A 16,629-nucleotide genomic window follows, 5' to 3' on the forward strand; every position below is an offset into this window, starting at 1 on the left:
TCTGAAACCAGCGTTTGCAGTGTGGACAAAATATCCATAGACATGTCCTGTGAGCCTGAAGGAGTAGGAACCTGGACAAGTTAACTTCAACACAGATCTGCTTGGAACCTGTACCGCGAGAAGGCTACAATTGAGCAGAGCTTGCTTAGTTGGAGCTTGTGGTATTGGCATGTTCGTAGGTGGAAGCACATCGCCTTTATCATTGTCAGAAAACACCTCCTCCTGAATGTCCATGTCAGAGTCTGCTCCTTGTTGTAGCAGCTGTTAAGGGGGCCCATGGCTGGACAGAGGACAGCAGGCCGTGCATTTGGGGCCAGTGAAAACAATGGCTGAGCACGAGTCAGCCTGCGGACAGGGCCCCTCGATTCACTGCAACCCCACTTAGAAATTACGAAACCAATGGTCTCTTTGAGCAGACTTGGCCATCAATGAGGATGTTTTTACCGACAGAGTGGCTCTGGAGGTGGTTGGCGTCGATGTAATCGACTTGGTTGTTGATGAGATAGCTGGAATTGACTTGGTCGTTGACTAGATGTTGATCACCAGAGTGGATAATTAGTCCCAGCTGCTCTTCTCAGCCTCACATCATGCAAGCCTGGGAAGCAGATCCCTCTTCGGTGGCCTTCTTAATGCCCCCCCATGGGGAGCACCCACCGAGCAATCCCGGGACTCGCAGACTCCAGAGGGCTACACCCTCCCGCCTCCGTGCAATGGGCCCTCGGGTGGCAAGAGACACACTTCCCCCTCCTGAGTGTAGTTAGCTGGCCCAATACCCACCGTTATGGGAACTTCTCATGCATCCCACAGACACAGGAAGGAGAGACCCATCACTTCATCAACAGCCGTAGTTTTTGCAAAGCCAGCCTGCAGCCTCTTTCCGTCAGTCAGTCTCTGCGGGTTTGCCCACTTCTATGTAACTTGCTGGTCGAGATGGTGTTGCGCTGTGCATGGCGCAGGAGCCCAAGTGCTCCAGGGCCGCATCTCGCTAGGCAGGGAAGGCTGTGTATTGCTGGCTGGGCACTCCAGCCCACCTCGACGCTGCAGCGTCTCCTCAGGGCTGCGTTCCCCGCCAGGTCTCCTGCCCAGCTTCCTCTGCCGGGGAGAACCCGACCAACGCTCACCAGCATAGTCCACTGCACGGCAGCAGGCCTGGGAGAACTCCGGTGATCGGGTCTCTCGTCGCTCCCTCACCGGCTTCTTTCAGTTTATCCGGGCCGACTCACTGCCGCCTATGGTACTGAGCTGACTGCTCACCCTACGAGACCTGCTGTAAGCATATAGTAAACTGCTGTTTTGGGAACCCGCCATGGGCCACCATGACCACATCAACAAGCCGCCTCGCCCGCCTCGCCTGCCGCCCCAACTCTTCATGTGTGGTTTGCTGAGAGACCGGACAGTCACTGCAGCCGCCTCCTGAAACAGAAGCGCTGCCAGGCCCCCCCGCCCACAGGGCTAATCAGTTGCATCACTTAGCGTGCTTCGGTCTGGTGGACAGAGAGGGTTGGAGGCTCACGTCTCACCTCTCTGCCATCTTGGCTATGCCCCCAATAGTGAGCCATTTTAAAACCAGTTTCAGGCCTGCATATGTTATCCCTAATCCAGGTGGTGCACAGGCCGAAACTGCATTCACTAGGGCAATCATGTCAATTTAATTGATTGGCGCCCCTACATGAGTGCCAAAGATGCAATTCCTCATCTATTACATAGGGCAGTCGTAGTTAGATAAGAGCAACTTCAATCGCGTGCTTACCATAAACAGTCCGTAAGGTGCTTGGGTTGTTCAAAACCTTATTGTGGTCTGCCTGTGTCTGTTGAGTAAGGAAAAACACTGCCAATTCACACTGGAGGAACGAACTCCAGCTTCCCCTCTATAAGGGCAAGTAGTCGCAAAGAAGCATTGATGAATTCACAGTTTCCTTGGCAGTGTAGAAGAGGGTACCATGTTCACAGTATCGCCATTCCCCCCCATAACAAACGCTTGACACTGTGTATCAGATTACAAATCGTAGTAAACTGAATAGTAAACGTGTACATACAGCCAAAGATGATATTTATAAAACTATCTTAAAACTATTTGAAGAATGTGTGATGTGGTTCTGAGCATATACATGGTCTGTTGTACCTTAATAGCTTTGGAAGCAGCTGCAGCCTCATTGGCCACTTGCTCATCTGCCAACACTAGTTCTTTCTTTGCATCGACATCTATGGTCTCTTTTTCAATTTTCACCATCATGGCTGCAGTCTCTGCAGAGGTTTTTATCAGCTCGGGTTGAAGGGCTGTTAGTTCTTTTTGCATCACGGCAACCTAAGAAAAAAAAAGGTCAGGAAATGATTATGACATCTTTTAGGCTACTACAGTTGTGCTTCTTGTTGCTGTAAACGACAGATTATACTATTACACAACTTAATGGCACTCTTTTCATTGAGCTGAGGGTGAATAACTGAGTGAGCGTCAACTGGATTCAATCTTGTGGCCTGTAGGTTACAGGCAGCTATTTTACCTACTTAAGAGTTCTTGAAAACCTTTTAACCAAGCCTTTTGAACATGTACCTTTAATCTGAGCATTCATATCCTCCGCTTCCACACCAACACTTGTTCGTGTCTGCACTCCTTTAAGCAAACCCTGTTCGCCACTTATCAGGAATTGGGAAGAATGGCGTGAGACTCTCCTACTCAACGAACAGGCCCTCCGATTACTCTCGGATAGCATGGGAAAGATGATGCTAGTACAGTGTTTGCTCTCAATACAACCTTGCATCGCTGTCCCATTATTTCCTGCCTCCTTGAACTCCAGGATTCATGGGACACTACTGTGGGGGACCCCTTCTGGAGGTCTTTGTAATACATCACATGGGCTATACGGGGAAGATTCCCCCTGGGTGGATGGCCATAACAGGATGGCAGTGGGCGGCTGGTGGATCGTGGGGATTCTCATATATCAGCTCCTGGGGGATCACATCGCACCGAGGGTGGGCCCCAGACTCCTGCTTCTTGACCACACTAGAAGTGACTCTCTCACAACGGGCATTTGTGAAGAAAGATCACTGCTGTTTCTATTAATAAGATTATTGTATATCAATGGATCACTAGATCCAACAAGTATCCCAACTTTGCTGCTTATTCCTACTTTTCAAATTGGAGAATGACACAGCCTATTAATGTTAAGATGTCCAGCTTTAAAGTGGGAAAGTTAAAGTTATGTAACAAGGTACCAGGATTAAGCCTTCAAGCCTGGTGAGGTGTTTGAGTGCCTTATAATCGTGGTTGATTGGTGGACAACTGCTTGAAGCTTAATTCCTCCAAAATAATGTTATTGTTAACATTATCCGATGTTGGTCCCTTGGGGTTTGCCTATATGAAAGTAAAGCTCATTTGTACAATTCTTTAAAAAAACAAAAAATAATCAATCGAAGCACACCATTCATGTACTTATGGTTATTGAGGGAGTGGTTAGTGTAAAATGCAACTTCAGGGTGTGGCAATGGATTGGATAAAAAGAAGTGCCCCAGTAACGTTTACCACACTGGAGAATAATTTGAGTTGTGTGTGTTTTTGGAAAAATTAGGAATTAGTTGAAAGCCTTTGCAAGGGCGTAATTTCGAGCTCTTTTAAAAGGTTTAGGTGATGGCTGTTGAAGCAGACATCTGAGCCTTTCACTCAGAGATATTCACGTCTGAGCTTTGGACATGTGTGATGTACTTTAGCTATTTTGTCCAGTTTGTGTTTGGATATATATGTTTACAAAACAAAATAACAACAGAACAGAGTTTTCAAGTTCGTTTTACCGGAAGTATAGGGCAAATATTTATATTTGCCTGGTACTCGGTAAGATAGAACAATGTTCTCCAATCTAACCTATGTCGGGATCTGTTTGGGCCTGAGCTAGAGGATTATGAAGTCCATTTTATAGGTATGTTTGCTATTTCCATGAAGCCCCTCAGATGTTAGATAAGGAACAAGTTACTTACCTGTAACTGTTGTTCTCCAGCATGGGTCTGGCATGGATTCACATGCTCATGAATATTCCCCGTCGTCAGGCTGGGAATCCTCGGTAAAGAAAAAACCAGTATCAGTTTGGTTTCTGATCTGTCTTTCGTAGTAGTAACCAATCGCTGGTCTCTGCGTCATACTGACCACAGCCAATGACTGCCCTCTACCTAAGCACCGCCTCTGGCAGCCATCTTCAGATTTGGAAGCACGTGAAGTGGCAGTATGACCAAGTGAAGAGCCGCAGAGGGGTAGGCAGGAGGGTTCGCATGTGAATCCATGCCAGACCCATGCTGGAGAACAGTTACAGGTAAGTAACTTGTTCCTTCTCCAGCATGGGGTCTGGCATGGATTCACATGCTCATGAATAAAGAATACATAGCAGTACACACATGCACAACCACGGGAGGTGGCAAAGGCTCAACATTAAGCATTGCATCAAACTCAACATTAAGCATCTTACCTCCCCACCAGGCTCACCTCAGGCGAACAGGTTGCGCAGCACTGCTTGGCCGACCCTGGACTCCTCCCTGGAATCCCGATCGACGCAGTAGAACTCCGTGAAGGTGTGCGTCGACCTCCACGTAGCAGCCCTGCATATGTCCAGCAGGGGCACACCAGAAAGGAACGCCGTGGTAGCTGCGATCGCTCTGGTGGAATGGGCTCTCGGACGGCCAGGCAGCGGTCGGTTTGCCAACCGATGACAGTACATGATACAGCCGGAGAGCCATCTGGAAATGGAAGCCTTCGAGAGAGCCTTCCCCTGATTGACAGGTCCAAAGTTCACAAAGAGTTGTGACGTCTTCCGAAAACACTTCGTGCGGTCCACGTAGAACTTAAGCGCTCTAGCCACATCCAGCGAGTGCAAAGTTCTCTCAGCCGGCGACGAAGGCGACGGGAAGAATACAGGCAACACCAAGGGTTCGTTGAGGTGGAAGTCCACCAACATCCGCTGCACCTTGCCCAGGATGGTCCTGGTCCTCTCCTCCGACGGGGAGGCCAGAAGGGACACTGTGTTGAGCCTCGCTCCCAGAAACAGAGCGTCTTGCGCGGGCACCAGGTGGGATTTGGCGTAGTTCACGGAGAATCCCAGGTCCGTGAGAAGTTGGACGGTCCTTGCCGTGTGAACCACGGTGAGCTCCCTTGTCTTGGCTCGGATGAGCCAGTCGTCCAGGTAGGGGTAGACGTGGATCCCTTCGCGGCGCAGCTGAGTCGCCACCGGTGCGAGGCACTTGGTGAACACCCTGGGTGCCGACCGTAGACCGAAGGGGAGGGCTTTGAACTGGTAATGACGCCCTTGGACCACAAACCTGAGGAATTTTCGGTGCCCCTTCAAGATGGGAATATGGAAGTAGGCATCCTCCAAATCCAACGACGACAGGAAGTCTCCTTCCTCCAGCTGACCCAGGACGTGCTGGAGGGTGACCATCCGGAACTTTTGCGCCTTGATGAACTTGTTCAGACGTCGCAGGTCCAGGATGGGGCGCCATCCCCCCGTCTTCTTCTTCACGAGGAAGTATCTCGAGTAGACTCCGGAGCCCCGAAGCCTCTTTGGGACGAGTTCGATGGCGCCCTTCTTGAGCATCGCCTTCACATCCAGGAGAAGTTGAGGGACGTGAAGTTCTTTCCTGGCCACGGGGGGGACGCGCGGATACTTTCTTTGAAACTGGAGCGTGTGGCCCCGGGCCAAGGCGTCCAGCACCCAACGGTCGGTGGAGATGGACTCCCACATGCTGACGAAGCTCGCCAGCCGGCCTCCCACCGGGGTGCTGCGGTGGGGGCCCGACCCCCCGGCCGGTTCAATCCTGCTTCGACGAGGCTTTAGCGCCTTGTCCTTGGCGACGACGGCGGGGTCCGCCAGACTTGCCTCGTCCTCTGTAGGCCTCCTGAGACGACGAGCGGGCTGCTTGACGGTAGGAGGAGAAACCGCCGCCGGAACCTTTGGAGGCGCCCTTGCCTCCGCTGCTCCGAAAGGGCGTCCGTCGTTGTTGCAGAACTCCAAGGGCCCGGGCCGTCTCAGTGTCCGCTTTAATGGCCTGAAGGGAATCGTCCACTGTTTTCCCAAACAGGTTGTTCCCATCGAAGGGCATGTCCAGGACTCTGGTCTGAACGTCTTGACGGAAGTCCGTAGCCTTGAGCCATCCACGCCGCCTAAGGCAAACGCCGTTGCCCAACTGGCGGAACCCAGTGTCGGCGATGTCCGTCGCAACGGTAATGGCGTGGCCCGAAGCCACCTCACCTTCCTGCAGGATCTCCAGGGCCTCTGCCCTCTTGTCGTCCGGCAAGAAGTCCAGCAGGGGAGCCAGTTTGTACCAGAGCTCCCTGTCGTATCGGGCCACGATAGCCAAGGCGTTGGCAGCTTTAATCGTCGTCGCTGCAGACGAGATGACTCTGCGTCCCATAGCGTCCAATTTCTTTCCCTCGCCGTCCGGTGGGGAAGTCGATGTGGAGGCCGCACCCCCCCCGCTTTTTTCCTGGCCGCCGCGGAGACGACGGAGTCCGGGGTAGGCTGCGCCCGGAGGCACAGGGGGGCCGTGTCCGGGACCCGGTACTTTTTCTCGTACCGGTCTCTTCTAGCTGGCGTCGTGGAAGGGTTCTTGAGGAGGGTGAGGCCCTCATCCCAAATGTCGTCCAATAGAGGCACCGCGAGGACCGTCTTCCTCTTGGCCTCGCGCCGCTGATAAAGGAAACCTTCCTTCTTCTTCTCCTCAGGGCAGAGTTGGAAAAGCTCGGATGCCCTGGCGATCATAGAGTGGAACGATCCAATCTCGTCGGGCGGAGAAGCCCTGGTGGGAGGCGACGACGGTACATCCTCGTCGTAAACCTCGTCGCCCGTACCCGTCGCTGCCGTGTCAGTCCCCGTATCATCCCCTCGGGTGGACGGGGAGGAGGGCTGGAAGGGGCGCGACGGCTGAAAAGGAGGTGGAGGGTGGATCCTTCTTTTCTTGGCAGGGGGAACACCAGAAGGTCCCGGTTCTGGGTCCCCCGACGGGAGAGGTTCCGTCGGCAACGGTAGTCTCGTCCTTATCTCTGAGCATAAGGACTGTATAGCCAACAAAATGGCCGCCGAGTTGTCTCGCGGCGCTGGCAGAGGGGAATCCGACGGGCGATCAGGGGCCCCGTCGGTACCCTCGACGATGTTGTCGGCCCCTGCGTCGGAATCCATCCCGACGGGCCGGTCTTCTTCCACGCCGAGGCCGTGGCTTAAGACCTCGACCAGCTCCTCCTCCGAGGTTGAGGCCGAATCTACGACGACGCCCTGCCCCCCCTTTTTCTTCCCCCACGGGGGATTTCACGGGGGTCCTATCGATGGGCACAAAAGAGGACTCCCTCCGAGGTGGCAGGGAGACTCTGAGCCCCGAGGTCGCCACCACTGGTGTAGCCTCCACAGGCTGAGCCAGGGCCGCCGCAACAGTTTCGATAGAGGGCTTGGCCGGATGGATTAAGGCCTTCACCACCTTAGGTGCGCTCACCGCCTTATCCTTGAGGGGGGGGACACTGCCTCGCTCCCCCTCCGCCTTCGAGCTCGACCGGGGCCTCTCCAGGAGCTTTGCCGGGTGCTCGGCCTTCCTCTTACCCGACCCAGAGCGTTGGCTCGTGGTTGATGGTGCCGGGGAGGGTGCGCCCTGCCTGGCGCCCGTAGAGCCCGACCGTTCGGCGCTCCCGGTGCCAGCGGACTCGCGGTGCTTGGCCTTATGTTGGACCCCCATCGCCGGGGCATACTCAAAGGTCTTAGAAGACCGCTCGGATTTCTTCCTCTTCTTCTCGCCGGACGGGCTCTTCCCTTCTAGCCAGTTGGCGAGACGTTGATGGCGGTCCTTCATGGTCCGCTCCGACATGTTGCCGCAAAACGCACAGTCCTTCTCCACGTGCGTCTTGTCCTCATGTAGGCAGTAAAGACAAAAAGAGTGTTCGTCCTCCTTGAAGACGTTCTGCAGCTGGCATCCAGGGCAGACCCAGAACAGCTTTCCGGGCGTCGAGCTTCCCTTCTCCTGGGCCATGACCGGGCCTGAGAAACTTCTGGAGTCCTCCAAAAGCGTAGCTCGACGAAATATTCACCCTTGAGGGGCGCAGACGAATCCGAAACGGGTCACCGTTGATCGGATGGAGAGTCGGTGGAGCTTGAGGCTCTTTTGACCGAAAAAACGAAGTTTTTGAGAAAAAACGTGAAAAAAATAGCACTAACGCTCGAGAGCAATAGCACGAGGATCCCAACACATGAACGTGCTGTAAAAATCTAAAGATGGCTGCCAGAGGCGGTGCTTAGGTAGAGGGCAGTCATTGGCTGTGGTCAGTATGACGCAGAGACCAGTGATTGGTTACTACTACGAAAGACAGATCAGAAACCAAACTGATACTGTTTTTTTCTTTACCGAGGATTCCCAGCCTGACGACGGGGAATATTCATGAGCATGTGAATCCATGCCAGACCCCATGCTGGAGAAAGATGGACTGGTTGACTGTACTGTGTACCATAGATAGGAGCAATAAGAAAAAACCTGCTGATTAACCCATATCTAATTTAGGTTAAAGAGTTTCTCTTACATATATCTTTTTCGGCTGCAGAGTTGCCATAACAGGAGGACTTGTTTCTTGGCTAATTTTCCAAAGAAGTGGAGGCAGAATATAGGGGGTAATTACATAAAGCCTTAATGTTGGTGTAACATGTCAACACTGCCTTTAAGCCAAAACTATCATGCTGTGGTACATGTAGTAGGGAGATGACATGTGAGAAGGGACACATAGCTTGTGGGTGTTCTAATGCCATTAACACAACCACTGCCTGCCCACAGCTGTGCTAATCCCTTCGACCATACCCACTGTAAGGAACTCATGGTGGCAACAGTAAAGACAGACAAGTGATCACAGTTCAAGTGTGTTTATTAAACTGTATAAATGGGTGAGAGAAATGCCTAATCTAAACCTGAATCTAAGATGAGAGCAACCTACGACCATAAAATATTAATAAGGCAGTCCTAGTGGTGTCTTGTCAAATAGAAAAAACACTATTGCCAATCCTTACCACTAAGTTACAAAAGAGTGTGCATTGGTGTTCACAAGAAAAGAAAGAAGTGTTCACAAAATAAGTCAGGATGTTATAGCCGGGGTCCCCCTTCCCCACGTTTTTATCACGGGACAAGACATGACTCTCGATAGCAGCACACTCCTGGGCTTCTCCAGCACCAGGTTACAGTGGACAAGTCTCTTTTCTACAAATTCTCTTTTCTACAAAGTCTGTTGCCTCCGAGGGCCTGATGTGTCAAAATTACAAAACAAAAGTTCCTTTCCGTATTCTTTTATGTTGGGTGATGACTCTTCATCCCTGGACCCCCCTCAACCAGGCTCTGATCCTCTCGAATGTTAGCCTCCCTTCGTCGTGTTCACTACGGCCTTTCCCTCAGAATATTTTCATCTGTCGTATTCACGAGTCTCAATGTCTTTTTAAACAACCTTCACTGTGGACATCCCTCAGCCAGGTTCACTCTTGTCAACACAATGTTCACAGGGTTATAGTGTTTCACCCCAACTTGCAGGCATCCCTCAACTGGGTTCAAATTTGCCAGCTACACAGTTCACTTTGCTTTATCACAATGCAGGATTCACTTCCCTTAGCTTTCCTCTTGGTAACGGGTCAAAGACCTTCCATTGTACAACGGGTTTTACTCGACCGTTGTATGACCACTTTGACCTCTTACGTCCGCTCTCCTAGGGCCTCCTAGTATCTGTAGTTTTAACAAAAGGGGACCACTAGAGTCTTTTGAATGAGTGCCCACGTGGAGCTGGACCACCCTGCAGCTGCTCTTTCCTTGGGTTTTTAAAAGCGTTCACACTCTCCGAGATCAGAGAGAAAAAGGCTGAATAATGTTTGGGCCAGTGGACACCCCTGTTTTAAACTGCCAAAGGTGTTAAATTGGTCTCGTCAGGAGACATTGCGCGTTGCGACGGATTTCTACGTTGGTAGACCCGTACAGAGACTTGGTCGCATCTAGCAGATTTGGTTGTCATTTCCATACATCCATTTTGTTCCACAGTCGTTGACGATCTATGCTGTCGAAGGCTTTTCTTAAGTCTACAAATCCACATAGATTTTTATTTTCTCGTTAAAGGCTTTTCCTTTCAAAATATTTAGCAAGAATAGGTTAAGATCAGCTTGCACACCGTTGGCGAATCCTGTCTGTCTGGGGTCCTCTCTTTCCACAGTTTTGATCCACATTTGCAGATGTTTCAGAAGGAAGGGAGTAAATAATTTGCCCATTGAGTCTAGCAACGCAGTAGTGCCACGCGTGTAGATGGGAACAATTGTCGTTGATCTCTAAGATCTCGGGATCTTGCCCACTCTCATGATCTGTGCAAATAATTTGAATATGAGGAATCCAGGTCTCCGGGTCTTCCTTGATCATGGAGTTTGTAAATACCTCTGGGCTAGGGGCTCTGGAGTGGTTAGCTTTCTTGATAAACAGCTTGACGTCCATAAAATACAGCGGAAACATCTATCCGGTACTTGTTTTCAAGGATGGTGTCTGTATTAGTCCTTTTTGTTTGAAAAGCTGTTGCTAAAAGTTTGTTGATGCTTCCTCCGTGACCACATTTGAGAGTGAGATGGATCGCCCCGTGCCGGATTCAGTAAGCATTTGCCAGATGCTTCTTCCATCTTTTTTGCAAAGAGCTGCAAGCATGCGATCTGCACTCGTTCTGATAAATCACGGCTTTGTTTAACAGCAGCCAGTTTTTGTATTTCTGGATCCTGGGGGGGGGGGACACCTTGTCATCAGCGTAGCTTTTTTTTAGATCTTTCTGCAGTACCTTTTTCCCCAGTTTGATTCTTTAATCAAAATTGTGTGTAGGGCCGGGGGCTGATGGTGTTGACTGCTTAGATTTGACGTTATACTACAACAAAAGTGGCACATAGTTCACTTCTTTCTTCTTCTCAGCAGGACTTGTTAGAGAAGCATATGATGTCATGACACCTCATTCTTAGTCGATTTGCCCCTTATGTGGGTTTGATAGCCAACGGTTTCTTCCTTCGCATTTACTTATTCAAACCCTTCCAGGTAAAACATAATAGCGCATGGTCGCTGAAGGGCTTCTTCACAACTTCAAAAGAGATTGTATGTTGGATAAATGAGCTCGGGACAAACACAGTCCAGAATACTAGATGAGTTTTCATTGGTCCAAGTGGTTTTAAGGGGGCGATCACCCTCAGTTTGACTGTTAAGGATGTGGAGGTCATGAGAGTTCATCAGGGTCAACTACTCAGCAGCTCTGCGCTCATTTAGGGTAAGCTGAATTTTAGGCCAAGGGGATTGACCAGTTCTTTTTCCTATACATGGCCAGTTGAGATCTCCTCCAATTATTATGTAGTGCAGATTAAATTGGCAATCCCATTTAACCATGGCAGGCATGACTATACTGGTTAACATCGTGGTGGTTAGTACAGCAGTAGTCCAATAGATGGTAAGCACAAGACCATGGCACACTTCAGTTCCCGAGACTTGCTTGAAGCAGATGATCTGCACGAAGGAGTTCAGGGAATCAAAGAATTTGATCTATAGTCCAGTCCCGTTCTTTATAAAGGTAACCAGACCAGCCACTGGATGCCCTCTAGTGCCTCCATAAGCAGGGCTAAATAAAGAGGTATAGCCATCCAAGGCAGGTGCCGTCCTGAGCCAATTTTCTTGTAGGCATAATATGTCAAACGAACCGGACTGAATGTCCTGGTCCATGGGTAAGTGTGTAAATCCTCTTGTATTCCAGAAGGCCATCTGACAGGAAAATACTTTTAGTTAATCCGAATTCTGATCATGTTTGCTACCGCTGCTCTGGAGGCCCTCCCGGATGGTCTCTCTTAGGTCCTTGTCCTTGGCACAAATAATTGTGCGTGTATTTTGGCCTTTATTGTTAAATGTGCTCTTCATGGGGCCTTGAGGTCTTCTTGCCGGATCCATGACTTTGATTGCAGTTTCCTCTTTGCAAACTGGATGAGCCTTGTCGTGGAGCTTCTCGTTGGTAGACTTTTGATCGCAATTTCGTCTCTCCTCCAAGTTAGCGTTGTGGAAGGAAGGGGATGGTCTCCCATAAGGAGCACTAGGGTTCTTGGGTGTTTCTTTTGTCTGGGGATCACAACATTCAAACTCCATTGGGAGTAATAGGTGGGCCATTTCCAATAGTGATGTTTTAGCTCCCTTTGATCGTAGGTGGAGGATGACCCTATCAGTTATGTGTTCTTTATGAAATTCCACTATCGTAATGTCGTCTGACTGGAAAAAACCCAACCGAGGCATGTTGTGGAATAGCCTCAAGGCGTTAGCATGGTTCAAGATGAGGCCATCTTTTAAAGGCAACAGGCGTTCTAGAGTCACACATGTATGTTCCTATGCATTTGCTTCTAAATCTGTAGCACTCCGATCTTTTGTCGTGGGGTTTGTGGATGTGCCCTCTCTTGGTCAAGCCACAGACCCAGTACAAGTCTGTCCTCGTCGGTTGGCCGGTCTCTTGGTGTCCACAGTCTTCTTCTTGAGGCGTAGGCCTGGATTTGGCTAACATAGGGTCACGCCTTTCTGCCAAAGTTACTCTCTGTGGGGCGGTTAAGTCCTTGGCTATAGACAATGAATTCCAACCCAACCTCATGTCAACCTTCTGAGGTGGGTCTTGGACTGAGTGCCATCCATTCACCCCGACTTCTGCCTCGGTATTTGTATAGAGTAATTGTACCCATCCCAAAAAGGTGTTTCCAAACCCCATGCATCGCATAATCTCCCAAAGGCTGTCCCACCGGATTGAGTCAAACGCCTTCTCAAAATCTATTGCCAGTAAAGCTAGTGGTGTGTCTATAATGGGAGCTTGTTCTAGTGCCAGATGGAGGCGTCGCAGATTAATTCGAGTCGATTTATGTGGCATAAAGCTGCATTGGTCCGGGTGGACCAGAGTGGGGGCGACCGATTGTAATCGGTTAGCTAGGAGTTTGGCGAGAACCTTGGCTTCACTATTAATTAGCGATATAGGCCTGTAGGAAGCGCATCTTTCAGGGGGTTTGTCCAATTTGGAAATAACCACGATGGTTGCCTTACACAAGTCTAGTGGAAGGGCGCCCTGTTCACAGGCACAGAGAAACATTATATGGAGGGGGGCGCTATTTTGTCCCCGCCCAGCTTTTGCCAGGTTTCAAACGGGAATCCGTTAGGGCCCGGTGTTTTCCCCGCCTGCAACTATGTTATGGCCTCTGAAATTTCTGCATCCGACAGGTCGGAATCCAATTGCTTCTTCTGTTGCGCTGAAAGAGATGGCAGTGGGATATCGTCTAAAAAGGAGTGGTCCAGTGAGAGAGCTGGGGCCTGATATAGGTTAGCATAGAATTCAGCGAAAGCTTCCGCTATCTCGGCGTCTGAATGGCACTGTTCGTTGTGTGGAGCGACTATTTCCTGGACATGACATTATTCCTCATCTCTCTTCTCGAGCCAGGCTAGCATTTTGCCTGCCTTGTCCCCAAATTCACATAGCCCTGCTCTGGAATGCCAGTGGGCCTGTTTGGCGTTATCCATCACCCTATTCCGAAGGTGCGCTTTAGCGCGTTTAAGGGACCTGTGAATCTCTGGGTTGGGTCGAGAATGTATTTATTTTTCCAACTATTCATCTCCCCTTCCGCTTCTACTATCATTTGGAGCTGTTCTTTCCTTCTATTCGCTGTCCAGGAGATTATCTCTCCCCTCAGCACCGTTTTATAGGCTTCCCATATTGTCACCGGGCTGTCCACTGCATCTTCATTGATTTCAAAGTATTTGTTAGTTACTTCAGTGAGGCGATCAATCAATTCGGGGGAACCCAAGGTAATAGTTGTTCAGTCTCCATGTTCTAGGGGGAAGTATACCATGCATTCGCAGTTCCATCGTCATTGGCGAATGGTCCGAGATGCCACGGGGAAGCAGCTCCGTGGACATTGCCCTGTGCAGGTCGGTATTCGGAAGGAAGAAGTAGTCCAACCTGGACATGGAGCCGTGGGCTCCCGAGTGGAAAGAATATCCCTTAGTTCCGGGGTGTAGCTCCCGTCACACATCCTGGTGGCCTAAGGCAGATATGAAGTTAGCTAATTTCGTGGGAGTATCTGGGTTCCGGTGCCTAATGTGGGTGTGATCCATGATATTACACATGGCATCGCTGAAGTCCCCCCCCCAGGATCCACATGTCAGGTTGATGTTTTCCCATAAGAGTGGTCAGTTCGTCTAGCAATTCTTGCCGCAGTCCTGGTGGAGAATACGCTGAAGCAATAGCCAGCTTCTCATCCCAAAGCGTTCCCAAGATTAACACATATCGACCCTTGGGGTCCTGCTCTACAATTTTTGGGACGAACGGGACGCGTTTATGTATCAGGATAAGAGTACCCCTGGATCCCATTTTGTATCCCGGGTGGAACGCGGGACGGTAATTAGTTCTTTGAAAAACAGCACATTTTGACCCTGCCAAGTGTGTCTTGGTTATCAGAGCCATATTGGGGGGGTGTCTATACAGAAGTTGCGTAATAAGGCGCCTTTTGATGCCGGAACCCATTCTGATCACGTTCCAGGTGAGCAATTTAAGAGATCTGGGACAATCAAAGGATGGCGTTTGGGGTTGTGCGGATGCCATTTATCACACGTAATGGGGGGTTTTCAGGATGTCATGATCAGAGAGAAGGAACGGTATTCCGTTGGTGTGTGCTGTGAGGTTCTCTTGTGAAATAGTGTGAGGTGGTCCATATAAAGGGTTGTGATTGGATCATCGTGTGAACATGTGATAGCCCTGAAACAACAAAAAACCATGCAAACTCTCCCCTCACTCCCCCTCCCTATACTCCACCCCAACACGAAGTACCTGTCGCCCAAACATTGCTGACACTCAAAGATTTAGGGCGTCAGCCTAGAATTCCAGTACTGAACAAAAACCCAAGGAAAAGGCTCTATCAACGGGGAGGGTAGCCCTTCCTGGAGCCCCTCCTCCCGCGCCATCTGTTTGAGTCATTTGTATTGGATTAAATTGTATGGCAGAACCAGAGGTCAAGAAATAACATGTCGTTGCACTGCGACAGTCTGCATTGTTTCTCTAGTGCGGGACCGTAGCTTGCTCATCGTTCATTCCGCTGCCAGTTCCGGGGCTTCCGGTCCCAGCATTTCTGGATCTCTCACAGGGGAGGCACGTCCTAGTCTAGGTGGGGGTCTCCCTCTCTGTCTCGTTGGTCTCATGGTCCAGTCGCCCTCGATGTGAGCATCTGCCCATTTCCAGGCCTCTTACGGGTCAGTGAAATGTACTGTCCTTCCCTTGTGGTAGATCTTGAGTTGTGATGGAAAGAGCAGGCCGTATTTCAGGTTCATGAGGGCCAGCTGTCTCTTGAGTGGCTCAAATGATTGCCGTGCACGTTGCATCTCTTGGGTATAGTCAGGGAAAAATGCAATCCGGGATCCATTGTGGGTGATTGCCCCTTTCGAGCATGACAACTGGAGGAGGTAATTGAGCAATTTAGCGATTACCGTTTGGGGTGGCGCACCTGGGATCGGCCTGCCAAAGGGCATTCTATGGGCTCTTTCCACTGAGAACAATTTTGAGAAGGAGTGGGGTGCGAAGATATCCGTGAGCCATTGTTCTAGAAATAGCTCCATGCTATGTCCTTCTTCTCCCTCTGGAAGTCCGAGAATGTGCACATTGTTGCAGCGAGGTCTTCCCTCTCCGTCATCTACCCTGGATTCTAGGGTTTTCAGGCAGTTCAGGGCTTGTGACAGTTGCCGGTTGATGCCGTTGATGTTGTCTTCCGCTTCGGAGATACAGTGTTCCGCCTCCCCAGTTCGGGAGGTAAGCTTTTGAAGATCATGACGCAAGAAGGAGACATCTGCCGCAACGCTGTCCATTTTGATCTCCATAGAGGAGCGAGAGCTGGCCATGGCAGCCATCACATCCCGCAATGAAAGAGTATCCTCGCCAGTGGGGGAGTTTGGTCGTGTTGTTTTGCCCGTCGGCGCCGGGGTGGTGGCGATCACAAATTGGTCCATGCTACTCTGTGTGGAAGTTTTCTTTTGTCTATCCTTGCCCATCTTCACGGATTATGTCGAGCTTGTGCTCTGCTGGCGGGATCAACGTAGCGCTGTCTGTAGGTCAAGGCAGACCCTCTTTCAGTGTAAATTTTCGTGGGCCGGGGGTGGCAGGGTTCAAGAGTCTTCCCCCCCCAAGGTAGGTCTAACCAAGTGTTTTTCGGAGGATGTGTTCCCTCAGGACTGGCGTAGCGCCGCTGCACGCACAAGGCAGTCCCTTTGTCAGCAATACGTATCGCGTACCACTGATGGCGGAACCCAGGAGACCCACACAGAGAGTTTTAATATAGTGCACTGTAGATGTAACCATCTCCCGCAGGAGGCCGGTGATAGCAGATTAAGGTGGAGGGCTCCCGAAGACAGTTTCAACTGGGGGGGGGAGGGTCAGGTGGTCAACCCCCCCCCCCCCAAGTATAACAATCAGACGACCCACCAGTCCACCCCGGGTCTTTCGCTCAGCAGATCCCCAGCAGGCAGGTGTCAGGACAAGTTTAGAGTTTGGAGGCAGTAAATCCTAGTGTTGTTTCTATTGTATCCCATGCCCCAGGTGGTGCCCCGTTTCCTCCTGGCATACCCCAAGAGCAAGCA

The 16,629-nt window shown here is 50.6% G+C and overlaps 1 protein-coding gene across 1 annotated transcript in view; it reads right to left on the reverse strand.

The window, feature by feature from the left end:
* The window catches only part of DNAH3 (dynein axonemal heavy chain 3), a 1,861,430-nt gene that overhangs the window by 651,846 nt on the left and 1,192,955 nt on the right, over window positions 1–16,629 (reverse strand). Inside the window, exon 50 of the mRNA XM_069647670.1 lies at window positions 2,123–2,305. Coding sequence (XP_069503771.1) covers window positions 2,123–2,305 — 183 coding nt within the window. The remainder of the gene's footprint in view (window positions 1–2,122; window positions 2,306–16,629) is intronic.

Source organism: Ambystoma mexicanum, chromosome 2q (genome assembly GCF_040938575.1).
Source record: "Ambystoma mexicanum isolate Mex_15411 chromosome 2q, UKY_AmexF1_1, whole genome shotgun sequence".
Classification (NCBI taxonomy): Eukaryota; Metazoa; Chordata; class Amphibia; order Caudata; family Ambystomatidae; genus Ambystoma; species Ambystoma mexicanum.